This window comes from Monodelphis domestica, chromosome 3, assembly GCF_027887165.1.
Source record: "Monodelphis domestica isolate mMonDom1 chromosome 3, mMonDom1.pri, whole genome shotgun sequence".
NCBI lineage: Eukaryota > Metazoa > Chordata > Mammalia > Didelphimorphia > Didelphidae > Monodelphis > Monodelphis domestica.
In genome coordinates, this window is record NC_077229.1 from 66479929 (window position 1) to 66506507 (window position 26579).

The 26579-nt window shown below is 38.3% G+C and overlaps 1 protein-coding gene across 2 annotated transcripts; it reads right to left on the minus strand.

Moving 5' to 3' along the window:
- Positions 1 to 488: 488 nt before the first annotated feature.
- LOC130457913 (mucin-16-like) lies at positions 489 to 22560 on the minus strand. 2 transcript variants are annotated; one of them, XM_056820660.1, is made up of 8 exons: positions 22393 to 22560; positions 10558 to 10685; positions 10362 to 10429; positions 9090 to 9259; positions 8325 to 8363; positions 7682 to 7759; positions 5471 to 5587; positions 489 to 919 (listed from the first exon to the last, which is right to left on the minus strand). In XM_056820660.1, exons 1-8 carry the CDS (start codon positions 22415 to 22417, stop codon positions 687 to 689), a joined length of 858 nt encoding a protein of 285 aa, XP_056676638.1. In that variant the 5' UTR covers positions 22418 to 22560; the 3' UTR covers positions 489 to 686. The 2 variants fall into 2 exon arrangements, with proteins under 2 accessions (XP_056676638.1, XP_056676639.1); XM_056820661.1 differs by lacking the exon at positions 7682 to 7759.
- Positions 22561 to 26579: the final 4019 nt, after the last annotated feature.

A 26579-nucleotide genomic window follows, 5' to 3' on the forward strand; every position in this document is an offset into this window, starting at 1 on the left:
CTGGCCCTGGGTCCTCCAATGAAGTAGCAGTGTCAAGGGAAGCTGTGCTTGTCCAGGCCTTGGGGGTACTTAAGGCAGGAAAGGAGCCTGGCCCTGGGCTCAGAGATTCGTGGATAGGAGTGTGAGGTTCTGTTCCCAGGGAGGGTCCATCTCCTGTGGTGACATTATGGGGGGGGGGAGTTTGGAGCCATTTGGACAGAGTTCCCCAGAGCCTGTGAGGATTTTGAACGTCCCGAGTCCCCAACCCCTCACGTTAGCACCTTGTCCTTGACAAGCACTTGCAAAACAAAAAGACTGACAGAAATTAGGATCTACTTTTGCTCCAGGGTGCATGGCCACCATGAGAAAGTATTAAATAAGAAGAGACTGATATGTAGATGGATCTGTCCTGTCATCTTGCCCTCAGATGAGATAGGGATCCAGGCTCAGACAAACTGCCTGACGGATACCTGCTCAGGTTAAATGAAAAATGAAGCAGTAATCATTTGTTAAGAATCAGCTACTCCATTCAGGGTTTTAGGTGCTGGGCATAGAAAAGCCTGTCCTCCAGTAGCTGACTTTTATCATAGTAAATTATATGTATACACACAAACTAACACAAGAAATGGACAAAATCCTCCATGAGCTCTTCATCCAAAGGCTGACATCTGGGCAGACAATAATGGGACAGAGGAAGTTGCCGGGTCTTACCACCTAATCACAAACTTTCCTGTTCTCGGACTATGAAGATGAGTCCATATCATATTTGAAAGCTGGAAAACAAGGGCCCAGAGCAAGGATGAATACCAGTATAATAGAAAGAAAAGAAATATTTTCTTACCCATGGCACCTGCAGTAGATTCACTGGTCACTGATGTCATGTCTCTTGCTGATCCGTGGTCTCGGATATGGGTGAAGGGCCCTACACCAATCTCACTCGCTAGAAGAATAAATGAGAACATAAATCTCAGACACAGGACTGGGGGTAGAAATGACAAGATTATATTTTATATATATATTATATTTATATATATTTTATATTTTATATATTATATCCCTTATATTTTGAAGGAAACTCCAAAATATCTGCTCTCTTTTCTTCATCGTTCATCGAACAGAGAATCTCTCTAGTATTCCCATTCTCTCATTTTTTTTAAAAACTCTTCTAATCTAATGACAGATTTCCTACTTCCCCATCTGGGAAAAACCTTCCTTTTATCCACCTGTCCCTGAGAGCTATCATCTCCTGCCTCTCTTCCCTTTAGTGACTGAAATCCTTGAGGAAGCTCTCTATAAAAGGTGCTTCCACTTTCCTTCTTTCTACTCTCGTTTTAACTACAGTCTGGTTTTCAACCTCATCGCTCAAGTGAAATTGCTCTCTCCAATGTTGTTAACAATCTCTTAATTGCAAAAATCTCTTAATGGCCCTTTCTTCATCCTCATTCTTCTGAAGCTTTCTGCAGTCTTTGATATCATCAACCCATTCTCTTTCATTTTCATAACACAACTCTCGTGGTTCTCCTTTAACTTGTATGACTACTCTCTTTGGTCTCATTTGCTGGATTCTTATCTAGTTCATAAATGCTTAATGTAGGTGACCTACAAGACTTTGAGCTGGGCCCCTCTCTTCTTCTATGAGATTTCACTCAATATTCTACTAAACTCAGAAGATTTAACCATCATCTATATATTGATGATTCTCAAATCTGGTCATCCATCCCTTAATCTCTGTCATGACCTCCAGTCTTATGACTCCTATTGAACAAACTGCCTTTTGGAAATTTTGAACTGGGTTTCTTGTAGACATCTGAGCCTCAACATGTCCAAATCTTAACTCATTGCCTTCCCCTCAAAACCTTCAACTCTTTCTAAGTTCCCTTTGGCTGTCTAGGGTATCACGGTCCTCCCAAGCCATCCAAGCTCACAAGCCAAGTAATCATTATTTTTAAAAAGTCTTACTTTCTTCTTTAGTAGAAACTCTAAGTCAGAAAGGCAAAGGCTAGGCAACCAGGTCATTCATGACTGTTCAACCTCTCACCCACCATATCCAATATGTTGACAAGATCTAGAGGTTATGCTTTCATCACATCTCTCCCATATTCTCTGTCTCTCATATAACCCTGTAAGTACACTGGTATAGGCCTCCCTTACCTCATGCCTTAACTATTGTAGTAGTTTTCTATTTGGTCTCCCTATCCTAAGTGCCATCCAACTCCAGTCCATCTTCCATTCAACTGCGAAAGTGCTTTTCCTAAAACCTAGGTCTGACCATGTCATCGTCCTACTCAGTAAACTTCAAAAACTCCCTATTGCTTTAAAGATAAAATAAAAACCCCATTTAGCAATCAATGTGCTTCTTAACCTTCCCCTTTTTTACTATTCTCCTTAGATTTTATTCCTCCTCCTCCTATAACATTCACCTTTCCTTGCACTGACTTTGCTATCTCAATTCAACTTTGGCCATACCAAATTGAAAATATGGCCACTAGGTTGCACCCAGTTACTTGGGAGTGGGGTTTGGGGGAGGATAGAGAATGTCTTTTCAATACATTAGCTCACTATACAGAGGGGCCACTCTCAAGTAATGCTCTGCTCTGTAAACACAACTGCTGCAATTTTTATGAATATATATATATATATATATCCAAATGTCATGTTGTAATATTTGATCTTTGGAAGAAAAATCTGGAATACTTTCCTCATTTCCCTGAGTTTCTTCAAGTCCCTGCTAAGAGCTCCTCTGCTTCTTAGGTGATCCTTCTAAATTCTAGTGCCCTACTTCTCTTGATTATTTCCAATTGATCTTGTTTTTAGATTGTGTGCACATTGTTGTTGTTGGCATATTGTCTCTCCAATTAGACTGTAAGCTTCTTAAGACTAAGGGTGCCTTTCTTCCTATCCCCTGTGCTTTGCAGAGTGTGGGGAAACAGAGCAGAAACAATGAATGGTTATCAACTCACTGACACTGACATTGCCTAAGGAAATTTTCCCTGTGTAGCTATTATTCTACAGGCTCCATATATGTTAGACTCAATACTAATCACCACAGAAGGGTCCTTGTAGCTCAAGGACCAGCAGAGTGTGCAACTATAGAGAGATGAGGGATCCTGAAATGCATTTACTCACCCAACTGACACAACAAGGTCTTAAGTGTACCAAAAAAAAAAAGAAGAAGAAGAAGAAGAAGCTCTAAGAGGGAAATGGAAGGGAAAGTGATTTCCCCTGAGATGTTAAGCTCTCCTCCCTGGACACATCTGACCCCCATCCTGCAGGGCTAAAGAGGAAGCCTGCTTCAAACATTCTTCCTTAGGAACAGGATAGTGCTAACAGGCACATGAGCAAAAAGAGAAGTTGTCTCTGCCCTAGCGCTGCTGCCTTCTGTACTGTGGGAGCTGGCTCAGAGAAGCTGATGTCCAGCTTTCCTTTGTGCTAGCTGGAGTCAGGATGATAGCGAGAGTTGATGTTTCTCCTGAACTCCTCTCAGACTCTACAGTCAGGCTGGCTAACCTGGAGTTCTCCAATGAGGAGGTAGCCCCAGGTGAGCCTGAGCTTGTGGAGGCTGCACAATAGGTAAAGGCAGAATGAGGCTTGGCCATGTCGAGTTCCTTTCACCAAGGACTCTTTCACCAATAGGGTGGCTTGTTTCCCCCTTTGATGAGTGCCTGGCAGTCCAGGAAGGTGAACTTGATTCAGTCTCCATATCCATGCTATAGAAGCAGTGATGTTTGACAGCAGAAGATCCTGGTCACCACAGCACTGTTCTTCACTACTGAAGCAATGCTGGCCTCCAGGGTAGCTGTGTTCTGATTTTCAGAATCCTGGCCAGCTGTCCCTGGTGCTCAAACAGTGACTTCAGAAAACATTTTGGAAACAAAGGTACCTAAGCTAGTCTGTACTCCCATTGAGTTCTCAAGTCACTTAAATTCTGCCTCATTTTCTCAATTATAAAATGAGGATAATAATAGCACCTCCCTCCAGAACTTGGTACTTAGTTGATGCTTAATTTATCCTTTCTTCTCTACTCCTAACTCCTCTTACTCCCCACTCCCCCTGTACCACCATTGCTTCTCAGATCTCAAAACTCAGTAACCAATAAAGGGGGCCCAGGATAGACACCACATCAAGGCATAAGATTAAAGGTAAGCATGAATATAATGATGATAATAAAATGTAACACTTTCAGATTTGCAAAGTACTTTTTTATCTTTTTACTTATTTTATTTTATTTTTTATATATAACATATATAAATATATATATTTATAAAAAATTTTTATTTCATTTATTTTTTATCAAAGTACAAATTTTATCTTATTTGTATAAAGTCAATCAACAAACACTTATTAAGCACCTATGCTAAGCCAGGCATGGTTCTTAGTATTGAAAACTTGGAGTCAAAAATAAAACATCCCCTGCCCTGGAGAAGCTTACAGTCTACCAGGAGCGTTTGTTTAAACAATGAGTCCTCATGGACTTAGAAATTTGTCCTAGGAAAGGAAAAGAACACAGACTTTACCTGTTTACATTTTAAAATCCTCTCTTTAGATTTTTACATCAACTCCCTTGCCTTCTCCTTATTCGAGCCGATTCAGGCAATTGGGATTAAATGATTTTCCCAGTGTCACACAGCTTGCAAATATCTGAGGTCAGATTTCACTCTAAGATCATCGATTCTCCAGGTCTGGATCTCTTCCACTGAACCAGCCAGCTGCCCCAGTCTCTTTAGCTTTTAAGCTCTCCACTAATGCTATCCCCCCCCTCCAGACAGAGAACTGATGAATTCTGAGTGCAGACTAAAGTAGATATTTTAATTTCTTTATTTTAGTTGGTTTTTTCCCCACAACATAGTTAATGTTGAAATGTTTTGCATGACTTCACATGGATAATGGATATCATATCTCCCACCTTCTCAATGGGGGAGGGAGGTAAAAGTTGTTTTATTTTAAACCTTTGCCTAGTGATGATAGAGAACATCCTTGCTTCACCCCTAATTTTATTGGGAAAGCTTCTAAGTTATCCCCATTACAGATGACCTTTGCTGATGGTTTTAGGTACTATTTGTCACTTATTTTTTTATTTGTTTATTACATTGGAGGGGACAGGTATAAAATTTATGTATCATATATAATATGTGATACATATTATGAATTTATATGTTTTATAAATTAACAAAATTATTTTTAGAAGAGCTATTCCCCAGTTGAGAAATAATAAAAGAAAATGAATAGGCTATTATATGTATACACCCAAACAAACAAAAGGCAAAATCCCCCATGAGATCTTCATCCAAAGGCTGCTATCACAGCCTATGTTAGGGCAGAAAGTAATAGGCCAGAGGAAATTGTCAAATCTTACAACCTAATGACAAACTTCCCCCATCAGTGATTGTCCTGTTCTCAGACTATGAAGATGACTCCATATCTCAAAATTGAAAACAAGTACCCAAAGCAAGGATGAATACCAGTATAATGGAAAGAAAATACATTTTCTTACCTATAGCATATACAGTGGATTCCCGGATCAGGAGGCCACTAGTCAGTGATGTCATGATTTTTCCTGGTTCTCCATGGTCGGCGATATGGGTGACAGCTCCTACACCAGCCTCACTTCCTAGAAGAATAAATCACAACATATATCTCAGCCACAGGAGTGGGCGTAGAAAGAAAAATATGTTATCCCTATATATTCTGAAGGAAATGCCAAAATATGTGCTCTCTTTCCTTCATCCTTCACCCAGCAGAGAATCTCTCTAGTATTCCCATTGTTTCATTTTGTTTTCAAACTCTCCTCATCTACTGGCAGCTTTCCTTCAACCCCAAATGAAAAACAGCCTTCATTTTATCCACCTGTCCCTGATAGCTATAATTTCCCATCTCTCTTCCCGTTTGTGACTGAAATTTTTGAAAATGCTACCTATAAAAGGTGCTTCTACTTCCCTTCATCTTACTCTCTTTTTTTAACTACAGTCTGGTTTTCAACTTCATCATTCAAATGAAATTGCAAAAATCTCTTAATGGCCTTCTTCTTAATCTTCATTCTTCTTAAGCTCTCTGCACTCCTTGATATCTAATTATCTAATTTTGATAACAAAACTCTCCTGGTTGTCCTAGGACTTCTCTGATTATCCTGTTTTAGTCTCATTTGCTGGATTCTTACTTAATTACGTCCTTAGTGTAGGTGCCCTATAAAGTTTTGAACTGGGCCCTTCTTCTCTTCTTCTATGGGGTTTCACTCAGTGCTCATAAACTCACATAAATTTATCTATCATCTCTTTTCTGATAAGTCTCAAATCAGGTCATCCATCCTTAATCTTTGTGGTGACCTCCAGATTTACAACTCCTATGGGACAAATGCCTGTTGGAAATTTTGAATGGGGCATCTTGAAGAAATCTTAAACTCAACATGTCCAAAACTCCCTCAAAACTTTCTGACTCTTTCTAAACTTCCCAGTGGCTATCCAGGGTATCACTCTCCTCCCAAATCACCCAGGCTCACAAGCCTGGTCATCATTCTTTTCAAATAAAACCCTTACTTTCTGCTTTATTAGCAAATCTAAGACAGAAGGGCAAGGACTAGACAGCTAGGTCATTCCTGACTGCTCACCCTCCAACCCACCATATCCAATCTGTTGACAAGATCTATAGATTTTGCTTTCATCACATTTCTCCTAAATTCCCTGTCTCTTATACTTCCTTCATCACCTTATGCCTCAACTACTGCAGGAGTTTTCTGGTTCCTGTCCCAAGTCCCATCCCATTCCACTTGCTCCTCCATTCAATGGCCAAAGTGATTTTCCTAAAACCCATATCTAATCATGTCATTGTCCTATTCAAGAAACTCTAATAAGTCCCAATTGCTTCAAGGATAAAATACAAAATCCCATTTGCATTTCTGTAAATATTCATCCATTTCCACTAGATAGTCCACTAAAATACTTTTATTTTCATATACTTGTGTAAAATGGCTACTATTGAATACTTTAATTTCCTCTTCATGTATGGTGAAGTCATGTTTCATAAACTTTTCATACTGGTAGTTTGATTTTCTTCTTTACCTTTTGAATCAAATTAACCAAAGTTCTATGCTATATGGAGCAGGTGTTTTGTTTGTTTGTTTCATAAAACCAAATCCTAGTTTATTAGTTCAGTAGCTCTCTTATTTTCAATTTCATCAATTTCTCCTTTGATTTTTAGGATTTCCAATTTGAACTTTATTAAGAGATTTCTGATTTGTTCTTTTTATACTTGTTTTAGTTGCATGAACAAAGATCTGATTTTCTCTATCTTATTAATATAAGGCATTTACATTTTATATCACAGCCTCAACCCATCTCTCTCTTCAAGGTAATTGGATGTTGTTCCTCCTCTTACATTGTATAATTTTAATATGTCCTCCATTTGTTGGCTATGGGAGACTTCATCTCCCATAGCTATGACATTGCACCAGCTATCTTCTATACCTGTAATGCTCTCCCCTTCCTCCCCTCCAACTCAGAGACACCCCCCCCTTTAAAGGTCAAGATTCAGCTCCAGCACCACCTTCTACATGAAACCTTTCATGATTTCCTACATTCTTCCTCCCTACCTGCCTTGTTAATTGTATTTGTTCTCAGTTTATAATCAACATAGATTCATCTCTGTAGTTGTTAGCCTTGTTAGAATACATGGACCTTGGAAGAAGGTATTATTTCATTCTTTGTCATACCTGACACCTGAGAATGTGTTTCTCCTGCCCTCTCCAATTCCTGTTTCATGTCTTTATGGGTTTTAGATTTAATTGAACCTTTCCAGGGAAGAAAAACCAGAAGATAAGTTAAGAATAGTTTATTCCTACCTGTAATGCCAGAGGATCATGACAACTGAGCAAGACACTAAGGTTTGAGAGAGTGTAATAATTGAAGAAGCAGAGGATAAAAACATTATTAATGAAAACTATTGGGCAACTTTGGTGAATGAAGAATATAAGGAAGAGCCACAAGACTCTCTGGAATGTTGGGAGATCCCCTCATTGATTCAGATTAGAAAAACCACAAGGTCTGACTCTTAATTTTGAACAAGAAAGAGATAGGGACAGCCTGCTTTCCCAGGCCCCTGGGATAATTTTCCCTTTTGAACTATTTATATATATTTTGAGTAGCAAAAAGAAAATAGAAAAATGAGTAAATGGAGTCTAAACTTTAGCCATATCTAATAGTGTATCTAATTCTGAATCCCTACAACACTTTTAATCCTCTGCCTTATATTACTCCCTTACAAAAAGATAAAAAATATTTCATTGTAGTGTCCCATTAAAGAGAGAGAGATATAAATATAGATATAAATAGACAATAAAGAAATCTAAAACTTACTCTTTGTGGATCTGATTCCTGGGAGCTTATGTTGATACCCTGTAGTTTGAGAATGGAAAAGAAAAGAAGAAAGAAAAATTCAGAGGGAACAAGTGTTGGAGATAAGGTGAGGGCAGGGAAGGACAAGGCAAGGAACAGCAGATGAAAGGAGGGAAGACAAGAAGAGAATAGCAGAGGAAAAAAAGAGAATAGGACAGAAGAGACATAAACACAAGATTTTGGGAAAGATACAGAAAAGAAAGGCCAAAAAAGAAAGAGAAAAGAAAGGGAGAAAAGATAGAAGAAATATATAAAGTTGACAGAGAGAAAGAGAGAGAGAGAGAGAGAGAGAGAGAGAGAGAGAGAGAGAGAGAGAGGGAGAGAAGGAGAGAGAGGGAAGGAAAGATAGAGGTGGGAGAGGGAGGAAGAGAGTTTGAGTAGGGTATCTCTTTGTGGGCAAAGGGTTAAAGGAGTAATGGAAAGGAGTTGGTTTGGGGCCCATAGGGGGGAAATGGTGATTCAGCATTCAAGAAGGGATTCATGGCATATTTCATTGTTGAAGGAGTCTAAAAACAATCAAGTCTCTTCTGATCTTGAGAAGTGAGCTCCCCATGTCTTCATAGTTTGTCACCACTTTGAGGGCCAGGGCTCCCAGGAGTGAGAGAGAAACCATGAAAACAAAGGAGACCCAAAAGGAAAGAAGAATTTGGGGCAGGTGAGTTGTTTTCTGGAAAGGGAACCACCCAGAGAAAGAGAGGCATATATCCCAAAAGTCAAGCTATTTACCATTCACAATGAGGCTATCATTGTCTATAACCAGGTGTTTTAGCTTTCTTGTACAGAGCTGTTCAGTCAGCTCCCAGTAAACCACCTTTTTGTCCAGGACATGGTTGGAGGAGTCCTTCTTGAAACTGCAGAGTATATCCACTCCGGTTGCTATCCTGTTCCTCAGAGACCTGGAAATTAATGGTTCAGACAAGTGGTTTCAAACAGTACTTCCTAGGAGTCACATGAGCTATATTAAGGGTAGTTCCAAATTGATTTTAATGTGCTAGCTTATTAATTTAAAAAGTTATATATGTATGTATGTATGCATGTATGTATATGTTTTTCTGAGCCAAAATGCAGGCAATAGGGACCGTGATGATGTATAATTTAGTGGCTTCAGAAATTTCCTTTTGAGTTGGACACCACTGGTTTAGTTTCTGAAATTTAGTTATTCAGAGAACACTCTTGAGAGAAGTGGCTGACTTGGAATAAAGGTTTAGAGATGATTGTAGATTTAAAGTTGAAAAGGACATGGGAAGCCATCAAATATAGCCCTCTCAGTTTATAGAGGAAAGAAATGGAGGCTAAGGCAGATTATGTGACTTGCATAGCATCACACATCTTGTAAGTGAGAGAAAATTTGAACTTGTTCTTTCTGATTCCACACTTAGCACTTTATCCACAACAAGGAAATTGGCAGTGCTCTGTAACATCACTCATTTGTATGTTTACAAGTGTCTGTGGGGTCCGATTATTTTCAGTATTTCTTTAGAGTAGTGGAAAGAACAATGAATTTAAAATCAAAGATCAAGTGTTCAAATTCTGACTATTTTTGACCTGGGGAAAGTTATTGGGATCTCCTTGGGTCTTCATTTTTTCATCTGTAAATGAAGAGAATGGTCCAGATAACCTCTACTGTCCCTTCCAGCTTGGTGCCTATATAATTCTAGAGAAAGGTAATGTTGATATGTATTAATCAATCATTTTCTAAGCACTCAATTGGTGCCTCCTATGTTATTCCTTTCATGTGGCGTTATAAAGTGAAAACAGTTGCAAACTTATCTATGGAAAGAGTAATGGGGAAAGGATATTTTTCTACCTGAGAAAGAGTATAAGGAGTGTAAAATATTTTAAAGGCTTCTTGGTTGGAAGATTTTATCCATTACAGCTTGGGAAAGAAGGAATTTCTATTAAGAAGCAGAAGAAGAAACCAGCCTGGGCATCATCTGAGTGAAATGGAAATTGCTGGTCCCTAATATCTGAGCTGATGATGTCTTGAAGGATTCTCACCTCAGTGAAAGGTCACTGCATCCAGAATACTGAGAGCCAATCCTGCTGCTTCCAAACAATACCTTGAGCTGGAAACAAAAGAAGAGAAGGGAACTTCTGTGTGCCTGGCTAGGGCAAGCCTAAATACACAGGGCTAAGGAAGGTAGCATGGGACAGAAGACAGAGGAGGTAGAAGGAAATGGCAGTAGAATCTCACCAAGATTTGCAGGATATGCTCAGCAGCCTTGAATGTTCTGGAGTCCTTTTGATTCATCTTTGTTGTGTAAAACATGTTGGTAATAGTGAAGCTGAGTGTGAAGTTCTTGTAGTAAGAGCTCCATGATACTGTACAAAAGGAAAGGTATCCCATTGGCTGAGCCTTGCAAATGTTATTCAAATGAGAGAAAATGCTTTGTAAATCTTCAAGTTCTATCTAAAAGCTAGTTATTGTGAAGATCATTACAATGATCATCATCATTATTCCAGGTGACACTGTTCAAGTCCTTCCTCAGAGGAAAACTCAGCAAAATGAACCCACTAATAAAATTTTGAGGATCCCTCCAGCCATACACAATTTTTCTAGCAGTGTTAAAATTGTGGACTTGGAGTTAGAAGACTGAGGGAAGCTGACAAATCCTCACTGTCTGACAAAGTCACAGTTTGGGAGATGGGGGCTGGCAAGGCAGCTCCCTGAAAATGAGGCCCCCACTGATCCCTCTCAGTGACTTCTCTCTCTCTGCAACTTCCCTCACTACAATGGTCTTGTTAAGATTACTGTCTCCTCCCTAATACAGGAGAAATAATATGAGAGCAAATACCTATAGGATTAACACACATATATCCCATACATAATCCCCCAGATTATTACCCTAAAAGTTTACATTCACAGAATTAAAACCTAAAGATCATTACCCCCCTTCCTTTTCCTCTCCACAGAGTTACATTCACTTCTATTACAAGCCAGGCAATCCAAGAACATCAATAGCCTTCAAGACACACTCCACTGCAGATAGAAACCAAGCAACATTGCCAGGTGCTTTAAACTAACACAAAAAATTGAACATGTAAATTGAAGGAAACCCCAAAAGTGGTCTGTCTCAAATTAACCTTCTAATCATGTACCTAGCTACAAAATGTTTTGTTATCCATCTCCTAAGTAATTGTGATTGATTGTGGAAGCTGAACAAAAGTAACAGTGATTATCCTTAGGTCAGGGAGAACTAACATCTAGGATCACCCTGTTCTGATGTCATTCATCTATAGCAACAATGTTTCATTGAGTATTTACTTAAGCTTGGCATTTGCTGTTAAGTTCCATGGAAAAATATGTATAAAATGGATTGTGTGCCAAAGAAGTATGTAATCACTAACCTATATAATAAACAAGCCTCCATGCTATAGCAGAATGCTATGTGACTCCTGGGCATGTGCGACTGAGCACATAGCGTGTCTCATCTCTATAACTCAACTGATTCATTACACAAAGAAGGAGTAACACCTCACCCTCTGAAAGACCGCTGGACGTATCTCAAAATAAGACCTAGATTCAAATTGTGGCCCTGCCATGTGCTATGTTTTTGCCTTAGTTTCCTCACAAGTAAAATGAGGAGGTTAATCCATTTTCAAGGTTAAGAACTGATTACTTAAAACAATTGCTGAAAATACTGAAAATCAGTTTTGCAGAAACTAGGGATGAACCAATATTCTTGCATCACATAACAAAATATCTTCCAAATGGGTACATGACTTAGATACAAAAGGTGATATAAAACAAATGAGAGTAATGGGGAAAATTTCAACTTACATATTAATGGACGGGGAGAGTTCATGATCACATGAGGGATAAATAGGACAGAAAGATAAAATGGACAATGTTGCTTACATGAAATTAAGTTGCTTTCCCCTCAAAACAAAACCAATGTAGTAAAATTAGAAGGGAATCAGGTATTTGAGGAGAAAAAGTCTTTGCACTTGGCTTTTATTTTTATAAATTTGGATTAGAAATGAGACCCTGATCAGAAGAATTTGAAGCAAATCCAAGTTGATTGAAGATATAGAGATCTCTCGTCTGATCTCTATCAAATTACCCTTTAAAATCCTGATAAAATGCCTTACAATGAATTCTGGAGCAGTATTATAACACACACAAAAAAGATGACTGATTTTCCAGCACAAAACAACTTAGAAAAGCTAGCAGGACAGATGGAATGGACTGTGGTAGAGGTGGAAGTGGAACACATTTTGCACCAGGGCAGGCCCACCAAGCCAGCAGGCCTTGACCACAACTGAAGTAACAGGAAAGACTTCTGGAGCATTAAGTCCCAGATAATAAATGGGTGGGGGGGATCAGAAAATTGCTTAGAAGATTACATGGGTCCCTTTACTCACTCTTACGGCAATTCTTGTTACATTGCTCATATTCAGATCCCAGTCTGTGGGAGAGATTCTCTGGGTGGAGAAGGGCTAGCAGAGACCAGTGCTTGTAGCCACAGGAGAGCAGCAGACTCTCCCTGGTCACAGTTCCAAGGGAGGAAAGAGTGCTTAGGGTACTCACAAAGCAGAATATAGACCAGAAGGGTACTAAACAAACCATTGCTTTCATGATACCAAATGTGAAGGGTTGAAAGCAGATTGATCCCTAGAGTTAACTCTGAGGGCAGCTGTACAAAGAACCTTAAACTTGGAGCAGTACTCAACTCTACCACAGGTACAGATTCAATTTTAACTGTCATTTTAAAAATGGAAAGGAAAGAACTGGAAATGAGCAAAAAGATGAAAAAGAAATTCAACACAGAGAGCTATTTTGGTGACAAAGAAAACCAAAACAGAAAAGTAGAAGACTACAAAAATCAATGCCACTGCATGCAAACTTTCCAATAAAAATAAGGATTTTCAATAAAAATAAGGATCAAGCCAAAAAACAAATTAATGGAAGAAGCTCAAAAAGAGCTTTAATGATCCATTAGGAGAGGTAGAAGAAAATTCAGGAGAAGTGATGACAGTGATACAGGAAATTCATGTAAAAAGTCAACACCTTATAAAAGGAGGCACAAACAATATTGAAGAAATGAACATCTTTCAAGTCAGAATATATGAAGTGGTAAAAGACATTTTATAAAAATTCAATGAAGAGATGAACTCTTTCAAAAAGTAGAAATGGCCATATGGAACAAGATACACAAAAATACACTGAAGAAGAATTTCTTGAAAGGCAAAATTAGCACTAGGGGAAAAAAAGAGGTATGAAAATTTGCTGAGGAAAACAACTTTAGATAGTAAAATGGGCCAAAGGGAATATGAACTACAAAACCTCACTCAAGAAAATTGTCTTCTGTTGTCCATCAATGGGAAAATTGCTGAACAAATTGTGGCATCTGATGGTGATGGTATTGTGTTGAAACAAATTGTTGAACTGAAGGAATTCCATGTGAATCAGAAAGACACCTTCAGAAATTGATGCAGAGAGAAATGAGCAGAAGCAGGAGAACATGGTAATCAGAGACTGATTCATTGTGCCATAATCAAATGTAATGGACTTCTCTACTAGTAGCAATGCAATGTTCTAGGACAATCTATAGGAACTTATAAGAGAATGCTACCTACATCCAGAGAAAGAGGAGTGATTACAGAAATGCTTAAGAAAAACTTATGATTGATCAAATGGTCTGATTGACAAAATGATTGAGGATTTTGACTTTTGCACTTTATTTTTTTTTCGTTGAAATGAAAAAAAATTCATTTAATTAATTAATTTAGAAGATTTTCCCATGGTTACATGGTTCATGTTCTTTCCCTCCCCTCCTCCTCCCCCATAGCCAACACACAATACCATTGGGTTTTACTTGTGTCATTGATTTATCAAGAAAAGATAAGGACTGCAAAATGATTCTAAGTAACACGTATCAAGGAAAGATATATTGATGAAGACCTGTTTCCGAATTTTAATTGCACTATGGTGATTGTTTGGAGTCTACATCCCCAGTCATATCCCCAATGACCCATGTGATCAAGCAGATGTTTTTCTTCTGTGTTTCTATTCCCACAGTTCCTCCTCTGAATGTGTATAGCTATCTTTCCCAAAAGTTCCTCAGAATTGTCTTGGATCATTGCATTATTGCAAATAGAGAAGTCCATTGCATTCAATTGTACCACAGTGTATCAGTCTCTCTGTATAATGTTCTCCTGGTTCTGCTCCTTTCACTCTGCATTAGTTCCTGGAGGTTGTTCAGGTCACATGGAATCCTTCCAGTTCATAATTCTTTATAGCACAATAGTATTCCATCAACAACAGATACCACAATTTCTTAAACCATTCCCCATTTGAAGGGCACACCTTTCATTTTCCAGTTTTTTGCCACCACAATGAGCACAGCTATAATTATTTTTGTACAAGTTTTTTCCCTTTGATATCTTTGGGGTAGTATAAACGCAAGGGTGATATGGCTGGATCAAAGGGAAGACAGTCTTTTAAAACCCTTTGGGCATAGTTCCAAATTGCCGTCCAAAATGGTTGGATCAATTCACAACTCTACCAGTAATGTATTAATGTCCCAATTTTACCACATCCCCTCCAACATTTGTTATTTTCCTTTGCTAATGTTAGCTAATCTGCTAGGTGTGAGGTGATACCTCAGACTTGTTTTGATTTGCATTTCTCTTATTATGAGAGATTTAGAACATTTGTTCATGTGCTTATTGACAGTTTTGATTTCTTTATCTGAAAATTGTCTATTCATGTCCCTTCCCTTGCCCATTTATCAATTGCAGAATGGCTTGATTTTTTGTACAATTGATTTAGCTCTTTATATATTTGAGTAATTAGACTTTTGTCAGTGGTTTCTTATAAAAAATTTTCCCACTTTTTGCTTCCCATCTAATTTTGGTTGCATTGGTTTGTTTGAACAAACCCTTTTTAATTTAATGTAATCAAAGTTATTTATTTTACATTTTGTGATTTTTGACTGGTCTTAAATTATTTCCTTTCCCAAAGACTGGCAAGTATACTATTCTGTGTTCAACTAATTTATTTATAGTTTCCTTCTTTATATTCAAGTCATTCACCCATTCTGTGGTTATCTTGGTGTGGGGTGTGAGACACTGATCTAAACCTAATCTCTCCCATACTGTTTTCCCATTTTCCCAGCAGGTTTTGTCAAATAGTGCATTTTTGTTCCAAAAGCTGGGACCTTTGAGTTCATCATAGACTGTCTTCCTGAGGTCACTTACCCCAAGCCTATTCCACTGATCCTCTCCTTCTGTCTGTTAGCCAGTACCATATTGTTTTGATGACCATTGCTTTATAGTATAAGTTGAAGATCTGGTACTGCTAGGCAACCTTCCTTCACATTTTTTTTCATTATTTCCCTTGATATTCTTGATCTTTTGTTCTTCCAAATGAACTTTGTCATAGTTTTTTCCTAATTCAGTAAAAAGGTTTCTTGGTAGTGTGATAGGTATGGCACTAAATAAGTAAATTAATTTGGGTAGAATGATAATTTTTATTGTTTGCTAATCCTACCCATAAGCAATTAATATTTTTCCAATTTTTTAGATCTAGTTTTAGTTTGGTGGAAAGTATTTTGTAGTTGTGTTTGTATAATTCCTCTCTTTATCTTTGCAAATAGATTCCTAAGTATTTTATATTGTCTAGGGTGATTTTAAATGGAATTTCTCTTTCTATCATCTGCTGCCTGGGTGTGTTGGAAATATGTAGAAATGCTGATGATTTATGTGGGTTCCTTTTGTATCCTGCAACTTTTCTAAAATTCTTGATTTTTCCATCAGCTTTTTAGTGGATTCTCTAGGATGCTTTAAGTAGACAATCATATCATCTGCAAAGAGTGATAGCTTGTTCTCCCCACTGCCTATTTTAATAAATTTCTTTTTCTTCTTTAATTTCTATAGCTAGTGTTTCTAATAAAATGTTAAATAATAGAGGTTATAAAGGGTACATCCTTGTTTCACTATTTTTATTATTGGGAATGATTCTAATTTGTCCTCATTGCAAATGATGCTTACTAATGGTTTTGGATATATATATATATATGTGTGTGTGTGTGTGTGTGTGTGTGTGTGTGTGTGTGTTTAACACACACACACACACACACACACACACATATATATATATATATATATTGTTTATTATTTTTAGGAAAAGTCCTTCTATTCCTATACTTTCTAGTGTTTTCAATAGGAAAAACTGTTGTATTTTGTCAAAAGCTTTTTCTGCATCTATTGAGATAATCATGTTACTTTTGTTGCTTTGCTTGTTGATATGGTCAATTATATGAATAGTTTTCCTAATACTGAAACATCCTTGCATTCCTGGTATAAATCCCACCTGATCATAATGAATAACCCTCATGCCTTGCTAGATTCTTTTTCCCAATATTCTATTTAAGATTTTTGCATCTATATTCATTAGGGCGACTGGTCTGTAGATTTCTTTCTCTGGTTTTAATCTACCTGACTTTGGAAATCAGTCCCATATTTTTGTCATGAAAGGAATTTGGTAGAACTCCTTTTACTTGCTTATTATGTTAAATATTTTCAATAGTATTGGGATTGGTTGTTCTATGAATGTTTGATAGGATTCATCTGTGAATCCATCTGGTCCTGTGGATTTTTTCTCAGGGAGTTCTTTGATTGCTTGCTTATTCAATTTCTTTTTCTGACATGGGATTATTTAAGCATTCTATGCTTTCTTCTGTTAATCAAGGCAATTTATATTTTTGTAAATATTCATCCATATCACCTAGATTTCCATATCTATATTGCCATACATTTGAGCAAAATAGATTTTAGTGATTGCCTTAATTGCCTCTTCATTAGAGGTGTTATCTCCCTGCTCTATCTCTGCACCCAAGGTTCACAAACTTCAGTCTTCTAGAGTCCTAAAATGTCTAGCTGCTCTCTGGGGTTAGAAGTCCCTGGTGGTCATACTTAGCTACCAAGGAGCTAGAGTTGTCTCTGATTATGGCTTGCTGGCTGTGACTCTGGCATTTCAATACTAAGTTCTACTGTGGTGTCCCTTCTTTCATCTGAACTTGTTTTTTTGAGGTATTCTATATTGGTTGGTGGTTTGGAGAGTAAAAGTCCTGTTTAGACACAGCCGCCATCTTAACCCAGAAGTCCTGCTTTTGACTTTAAAAAATCACTTTATTAGTAATTGGGGAATAGGTTTTGAACAACAAAAAATGTATAATGCAGTGAAATTGCTCTTCAGCTCTGGGAGGTGGGAAGTAGAAGGAGAGGGGAAGAACATGAATCATGCAACAGTGAAAAAATAGTCTTAATTAATTAATTAAAAATAAAAATGGAAAAAAATCAGACATTAAAAATGAGAATTACGAAAGTGGAAGATAATGTCTCCATGAGATATCAAGAAATAATCAAAGAAAATCAAAAAATGAAAAAAAAGCATATTTGAAATGTTTCCTTCATTTGAAAAACTCTTATATGGGAAATAAATCAAGAAGAGATAATCTAAGGATTATGGAGTTATGTTAATTTCATGTTAAAAAAAGAGGTTAGGCATTATCTTTAAAGAAATTATCAAGGAAAACTGCTCCAATATTGCAGAATCAGAGGGCAAAAGAGAAATCAAAACAATTCATCAATTACCTCCTGAAAGCAAGTCCAAAAGGACCCTAGGATAGTATAGCCACATTCCAGAAATCCCAGGTCAAAGAGAAAATACCATCAAGCAAGAAGAAACAATTCAAATACCATAGAACCATGATCAGGATAATCAATATTTTTCCAGCTTCTACATTAAAGGATCATAATGGATGGAATGTGAAATTCCAAAGGGCAAAGAGCTAGGACTTCAATCAAGGATCACTTAACCAGTAAAAATTAGCATAATGCTTCAGAGGGGGGAAATCGATAGTCCATGAAATAGAGGTCTTTCAAAAATTCTTGATGAAAAGATCAGAACTAAATGGGAAATGACTCTCAAACACAACATTCAAGAGAAGCCTAAAAGGCTAAACAGGAAAAAGAAATCAAAAGACTTTCAATAAGATTAAACTGCATACAACCATGCATGAGAAGATGATTCTTATAAAGTATCTGGTCATTATTAGGGAACTTAGAAGGAACATACATAGACAGATGGCAAGGGTATGGGTTGAATATGATGGGATGTTACAAAATAAAATATAAAATAGAAATATGAGACAAGGGTAATGCATTGGGAGGAAGAAGAAGAGTAAAATAAAAAGGGCTCAATTATTTCACATAAAAGAGACAAGAAAGAGCTTTTTGCAGTGGAGGGGAAGTGAGCAGAGATTGGGAGGGAGGTCTCATTTCATTGGCTCCATGAGAGAAGAATACCCACAATCACTTGTGTATTAAAAATCTATTTACCCAGAATTAAAGAAGGAAGTGAAGGGAGTAAGAGAAGGGGTTAAGAGAACTGATAGAAAAAGAGGGCAAATTGGGGAAAGTGGAGGCCAGAACCTAAACAGGAGTAAATAAGATGGAGAGTGTTATATTCACTAATCATAATGAAACAAACAAAAAAAAAAGTTTACACAGCTCTCTAATAAGAGACTCATTTCTCAAATACGTAGAGAAATGAGTAGAATATACAAGAATACAAATCTTTCCCAAAATGATAAATGGTCAAAGGAGATGAAGAGGGAATTCTTAAAGTAATTAATGTTCTCTTTAGATGTGCAAAATATGCTCTAAACCACTATAATATAGAGTATTGCATATTAAAACAACTCTAAGTTGTCACTCTACAGCTCATCAGAGATTGGCTATTATGAAAGAAAAGGAAAATGACAAAACTTGGAGGGGATATGGAAAAATTGAGACACTAATGCCCTGTAGTGGAACTTGTGAACTTATTCATCCATTCTGAATGCTAGAGGGGATGTGGCAAAGTTGGGACACTAATGCATTGCTGGTGGAGTTATGAATTGATCCAACCATTCTGGAGGGCAATTTGGAACTATGACCAAGGGGCACTAAAAGACTGTCTGCCGTTTGATCACTGCTGGAGTGTGTACCCCAAAGAGATAAAAGGGAAAAATACTTGTACAAGAATATTCATAGCTGGGCTTTTTATTGTGGCAAAAAAAAATTGGAAAATGAGGAAATACCCTTCATTTGAGGGAATGACTGAACCAATTGTGGTATCTGTTGCTGATGGAACACTATTGTGTTCAAAGGAATAATGAACTGGAGGAGTTCCATGGGAACTGGAATGACCTCCAGGAATTGATGTAGAGTGAAAAGAGCAGAACCAGGAGAACATTGTACACAGAGACCCATACACTGTGCTACAATCGAATGTAATGGACTTCTCCATTAGTGGCAAAATAGTGATCCTGAACAACTTGGAGGGATCTACGAGAAAGAACACTATCCACATTCAGAGTAAAATCTGTGGGAATAGAAATACAGAAGAAAAACAACTACTTGATTACATGGGTTGAAGGGATATGATTGGGCATGAAGATTCTAAATGAACATCCTAATGGAAACACCAACAACATGGAAATAGGTTTTTATCAAGGACACATGTAATACTCAATGGAATTGCATGTCGACTATGGGAAGGTTGGGTTGAGGGAAAGCAGGGAAAGAATATGATTCTTGTAACCAAGGAATAATGTTTTAAATTGACTAAATAAATAATTTACAAAAAAAAAAAAAGATATTGGCTATTATGGAAGAAAAGGAAAATGTAAAACTTGGAGGGCAAATGGAAAAGTTGAGACACTAATGCCCTTTTGTGGAATTTGTGAAGTTATTTATCCATTCTGGAGAGCAATTTGGACTTATGCCCAAAGGCATAGGCCTAACAGTACATACTCTTTGAGCCAGTAATACCATTATTAGGTTTGTTTACCAAAGAGATTAAAAGGGGGGGAAGCAAGGGGTTATATGTGCAAAAATATTTAAAGCAGCTCTTTAGGGGGATGTGGGGGGGTATATAATTGGCAAGTGAAAGGATATCCATCAATTGGGGAATGACAAAGTTGTAATATATGATTATTATGGAATACTATTGTGATATAAGAAATGAAAAGGAGGAACTCAGAAAAACCTGGAAAGATTTACAGGAATTAAAGCATAGTATAATAAACAGAACCAGGAGGACATTGAACACAGGGACAGGAATGCAGTACAATGAACAGACCTATGAATAACAGTTTTTTCTCAGGAATATAATGATCCTAAACTATGCCTCAGGACTCGTGATTTTTTTAAATGCCATCTGCTTCCAGGGAAAAAGAATTGATGAATTCTAAATCCAGAAGAAAGCAAGATTGTTTTCACCTTCTAATTTTTTTATTTCAGTTTCATTTCATAAAAGGTCTAATATGGGAAACTTTTATATGTTTACATATGTTAGATCTACATAATATTTGCTTACCATTTCAAAATGGGTGAGTGGGTGGGGGAATTTGTGACTCAATGATCCTTAAAAATTTTGGAAACTGTTGTTACATATAATAGAAAAATTTAATGTTGAAAAAATCAAAATGATTCTCCAATAATAGTCAAAGTTTATGAATAGGGAGGTCTCAATGATGAATCTCAAGTAAACAATATCTATGTGAACAAATTACCCAAATCACTGATAATTATAGAAATAAAAATTAAAACAATTTTGGTGTTTCACATAAGCCCATACAATTGGAAAAGCTGGAAAAAAGGAAAAGGACCAATATGGGTAATAGAGAAAATGGGCTACTGATACACTGTTGGTAGAGCAGATCTGCACATTGGACTCAAATTTTAAGAAAGTAAACTAGAACTATGCCATGAAACTATGCATATAGCCTTTGGCTGAAAAATATCATTACTAGGTTTACATCCCAAAGAGTACAAAAAAAAAAGAACCAGATATCCTAAGGAAAAAATACCAAACCTTTTTAATGTGGCAAAGAATGGAAATGAGGGGATACTAAAGAATGGAAGTTGAGGAGATACTCTCATCAGTAAGGGAATGACTGGACAAGTTCTCATGTTCATGAGTGTGATGAAATATTATTTTGCTATAATAAATTATTGAAGAGTAGCAGAGAGCTCCACTTCTAGAGTTATGAGGTCTTGGGTTCAAATCTGGCATGAAATTCTTCCTGGCTGTGTGACTCTGGATAAGTCACTTGACCCCAGTTGCCTAGCTTGTAACATTCTTTCTGCCTTGGAATGGATACTTAGTACCAGTTTTCAGACAAAAAAAAGCATGGCTTTCTTGAAAATAAATTTTGAGATATTTTCAGAAAAACCTGGGGAGACTTGTGAGCAGCACCAGAAGAACAATGTATACAATAACAACATCGTAAAAATAAATAACTTTAAAAGATTTAAGAATTCTGATCACTACCATGACTAATCAGAATACCAGAGAATCATTGATGAAGCATACGTTTGAACAGATTGGTGTTGGATTCAGGGGGCAGACTAGGATATATATTTTGGAAACAGCTAATGAAATACATTTTTTATAGATTATAGGTATTTCTTATAGTAATAATTTAAGGGGAGGTAGAAAAGACAGCTTTTTACATTGGAAATTTATTATTTAATTTTATCATGAGGAGTAGATTAAACTAGATAGCCTGGAAGTTCACTTCGAGATCTAAGTCTGTGATGTTATGAGTCTAGGACCAGTAGCTAGCTTTCAACTTCATAATTAAATGTAGCAAAATTTACCAGCAGTCATCAAAAGTGCAAATGGCTGCTTCCTGCAGTGAGAGGAACTGAGGACGAAGTCAGAGGGAATGCTAAAGTGATGGTTTTTCTCTGAGGCACTGAGGAAGAAAGATCATGAATGAAAACTATGGACCAGGTAAGCATGGTATGATTATAGGGAGAGGCTATAAAATACAAGGGAAACTATCTCTGTTTCACATGGTCACAGGCTGACATGTGGGGATTGAAATATGAGAAAGGAACCAGGATTTTCTGGTGTCTTTCTCTCTCTTTGGCCCTCCTATCCCAGCTTCTCTTTCCTAAGATGCTATTGGAACAAGATCAGAATGTACAAATTGTATCCTCTGTTTAGTGCCAGGATAAGAATACTCACTGTTTCTGAAGCAAGGGAAGCTCATTTGATGTTTATAACCTGTAGGGAGAGAAAACAGCCATGAGTGGAGAGACTATGGTTAGGAGAGAACAGAAGAAAATAAATCTACCTATGATCCAATAGTTAGGTAGTACAGTGGACAGAGAACTGGACTTAGAGTCAGAAAGACCTGAGTTCAAAATTAGCCTCAGACATTACTAGTTCTGGTACTCTGGGCAAGTCACTTGACCCTGACTGCCTCAGGTTCTTCATCATAAAAACGGGAGTTATAAGAGCACCTACCTCTCCAAAGGTTGCTGCGGGGATTGAATGAGATGTTTGTCAAGCACTTGGCAGAGAGACTGATTCAAAGTAAGCATTATATAGACGTTAGTTATTATTATTAGAGCTGCAAGAGACCTCCTAGACGATTAAATCCAAGTCTAAGAGCTTAGAAAGCTAGGTGTCAGGTTCTAAGAGAGATCACTTAATGGGACACATATCTGAGGTCCAACCTCTGTTTCCTTGGCCTGTTTTCCTGAGCCTCGTGTCTCCTTATCAAACAAATCCACAAATATTCAGTGCTTTAATCTATAGATGCAAAGAGGAAAATGACACTATCCTTGGCCTCAAAGACTGCTTTCCATGGAGGGTGACAGTGTGCACAATACACTAATATGTTTGTGCTGCATAAAAACGAGGGTATGAGATTGCACAATTAATGGCTGGCCTCTGTGCCTATGTTACCCATAGAATATTGGCTGTCCCATAGTCCTGGCATCAGAGTGGAAGCAGACCTTGAACTAGTTTCCCTGCACTCAAGTACATGATGAGAAAAGAATAGGGATTCTATGTCCCTCCCCTGTCAGTTTTGGTGACTAATGGAATTTGAGTTATAGATAGTTCCACCCTGGTTCACAGCAGCTGGATTTGAACCTGATTCAGCATAGGCAGGGGTCACTGTGTTTAGCATAGTCCACATGGACAAAGGGCCCGTCTCTCCAGAGTCGTGGCCTTAAACTCTTTGGGATATCCCCTGGAATTGTACTAGGAGTCAGGACTGAATTCACTTCAGGTGTTGAGCTGAGCAATGAAATTGCTGAGGATAGGTACTGTTTGTCACCTTGACAGTAAAAGTTCTGGCTGTGGCCTCTGTGGGTAAGGGAATTAAGAGAGATTTTCTCTGATTCTGTATGTTGGCCACCATCAGTTGTGGTTGTCAAGGGATGCTATTTAACAGAGGTGACTAATAGGGATTTTTCTGCAGAAACAGTGGTTAAGGACACCTTGGGGTCTTCAGAAAAAGAATTGGTTAAGGGGTGACTTGTGCTGCTTTCTGACTCAGTGCTTGGAGCTCGAGTGACAGGGCTCATAGGAGAAAGGATTATGTCTGACTTTGCTGCTAAGAGACAGAGTTGTCTGTTTGTTACTAGTGGCAGTTTCAGCAGATCTCATGTTCTTTTGCCATGGGAATAACTGGAAGAGGCTACAGGAGTTGGAGGGAAAAGAGTGTCATGTGCCAAGTAGGACTGAAGTTGTGAGAGACTTGTGACTTAGGAGCCTTAGGGCCAGAGAGCACCCATTCTTCCTTCAGAAAAAGATGGGGAGCTGCTCCTGGTGTAGAGAGCTGGTATTTCACTGGTTGATGTCAAGTTTGAGAAAGACTCTGCTATGATCCTATTTCTTGTAGTAACTGAGATTTGGACTAAAGTGGGGTAAACATCCGGCTCTGGGTTGGACCCTTTCACAGGACTTGCCATGAAGACAGCCAGTCAAGCTCCTCTGAGGGAGACTGTCCAGATGTGAGTGTGCTGAGCTGTGAAACAGTTAAACTACCAGCTCTATGGCCTCCCATCCTGGGGAACTGGGGGAGAAGGAGGAAACACCAGTGAGCTGTCCATTGTCCCTGGTTCTGAATTCAGTCACTGGTGCAACAGAGGGAGTACCCCTCTTAGGAAGTGTGGACTCAGGGGGTTCCATTGAAAAAGGTCCAATTGGGCTTATCTGAGCTCCAATCATGGCAGTGTTCATCATACTCCTAACAAAGGGTGAAGGGACAGTCCTGGACTAGTTGGTTCCTTTGCTTAGGCTAGGCAAAAAGTGGAGCCCCTTTCTGACTGTGGGGCTGTGGACTACATGCATTCTGAGTGATTCCAGGAGCATCTGTGTTCTCTGAAAAAAATGCTGAACACTGTTTCTACCATCACTTGGTCCTTCTCTAGACAGAAAAGGGCTTGTTTCTCCACCAGCAGATGTTGAGATAAGCCTGACTCTGTTACTGTCTGGGCATCCTGCTTCTCTGGAGTGGTTTACCTTGCAAGGGCCATCCTCAGACTCAGTTTCCTTTACTTTGAAATAAGGCATTAGCACTAGATAAATCCGAGGGGCCCCTTCAAGTTCTAGATATCAGATCCCATGAGGGTAACCAGAATGAAGAAACATCTCAACACCATATCCACTAAGTATCTGTTGAAGGAACTGATTTCAGAGAAGTAATGGCTCAGAGGGAACATGATGGTTGTTTTCTAAGTATTTGAATGATTTTCCTTTGGAAGTGTTTTCTTGGAAACCCTTTTTTGGTTTGTTTGTCAGGGGAAGAACAAAAGCAATAGATGCAAAAGAACAAAGAGAAATTAAGGTTGAGTGTCAGGAAATCACTTTCTACCACTGAGCACTGCCCCCAAATGAGAGGCTGCCCAGAAAGTAGTGGGTTCTCCTATATGTAAAATCTTACTGAAAAAGTTAGAAATGCTGCACTGGGGATGCTTGTTGGCTAGTCTGGAGTGGGGATTCTGCAGTTGTGGGTGGGACTCACTCCAGTCTCTTCCAAGTACCTGCTTTTCATTCCATAATCCTTGGGGACTTGAAAGCTATGGCCAAACCAATTCTCAAGAAGCCCATTCCTCTGAGATTCTAAAGATGAACCAGTGAATTACTGCCACAGAGCAGAAAATGAAACCTCAAGAATGGTAAACCCCCAGCAGAGGAGGGATAGAGGAGTCCTCTAATGCAACATGGACAGTAGACTCAGGAGGTAGAAGTCCATTTGTCTAGGCTGGGACAGACTCTACCCAAAACTCCTGATGGTGGCTTGCTAGGTCCCATAGAAAAACAGACCATTATCTTTGGCAGATGGCTACCAGCCTCCAATTCTCATTAGAAATTTACCAATCATAGAAAAGATTCTGAAGGGATATGGTTTATTCTTACCAATATCCTTGTTTCATCCCAAATGAAGACTAAAGAATACACAGGTGAGAACAGGGAATGCAATAGATGATCAGGCTTAATTAAGGGCTCCTATCCTGGCCTACTTTGGTTGGTCAAACCCAAAATATTTCTCCCAGGGGAAAGAGGAAGCCCTATATAATATGCTCAGGAAGAGAGATCAAAAGAGCAATTATTGCCACAAAGGCTTGAAGCCAAATGCCCTTCACAAAGGTATCTTCACTGCAGTCTCTGGAGGTGATTTCACTGGGTTTTCTCCAAAGAGTAGGAAGGAATCACTCTCCAGGAGAGGAAGCAAAGAGGAGGCATCTACTAACCTGTATGGTTAAGGGCATGTTTTTAACCCTTACATTCTTCTGCCTTGGAAACAATACATACTATATATACAAAAGAGGGGTAAGGACTAGGCAATGAGGATTAAATGCCTTGTACAGGGTCACACAGTCAGGAAACATCTGAGGCCAGATTAGAACTGAGGTTCTCTGAGTGCTAGAAAGCTGTTTCTAGGTTGCTACAGGACCTCCTGCTGCTCTTTGGTTTAGCATTTGTGTGGTGCACATCACATCAGCTACTCTGTCTGCAGGAAGGAATGAGGGAGGGGTCCAGGGATCTGTCATGATTAACTCATAGTGTGCAAGGTAGCAAATGCATGGTACTCACTTCACAGCCTAAGATTGTATGCATTCTGTTATTAATATTTACTCTGCCTCCAGGGAAAGTTACAAAACTGTATCTCAGATTTGGATATCCCAGGACCAATAGGACTATTCAGTTTTCACCAACAAGCAGTGGAACCACACAGACCACTTAGGCAGGCTACCCTCCTGGAGAGTGATCTGAGGGAGACAAGACTGATTTAAGAGACATAACTTGGAAATCCAAGCCCCTAAGAAGCCCAAAATAGGCACCCAGAGAGGAAAAAGCCAGGGGAAAGATTTCACCCAGGAGACAACAGAGTAAAATGGAAGGAGCTCAAGAAA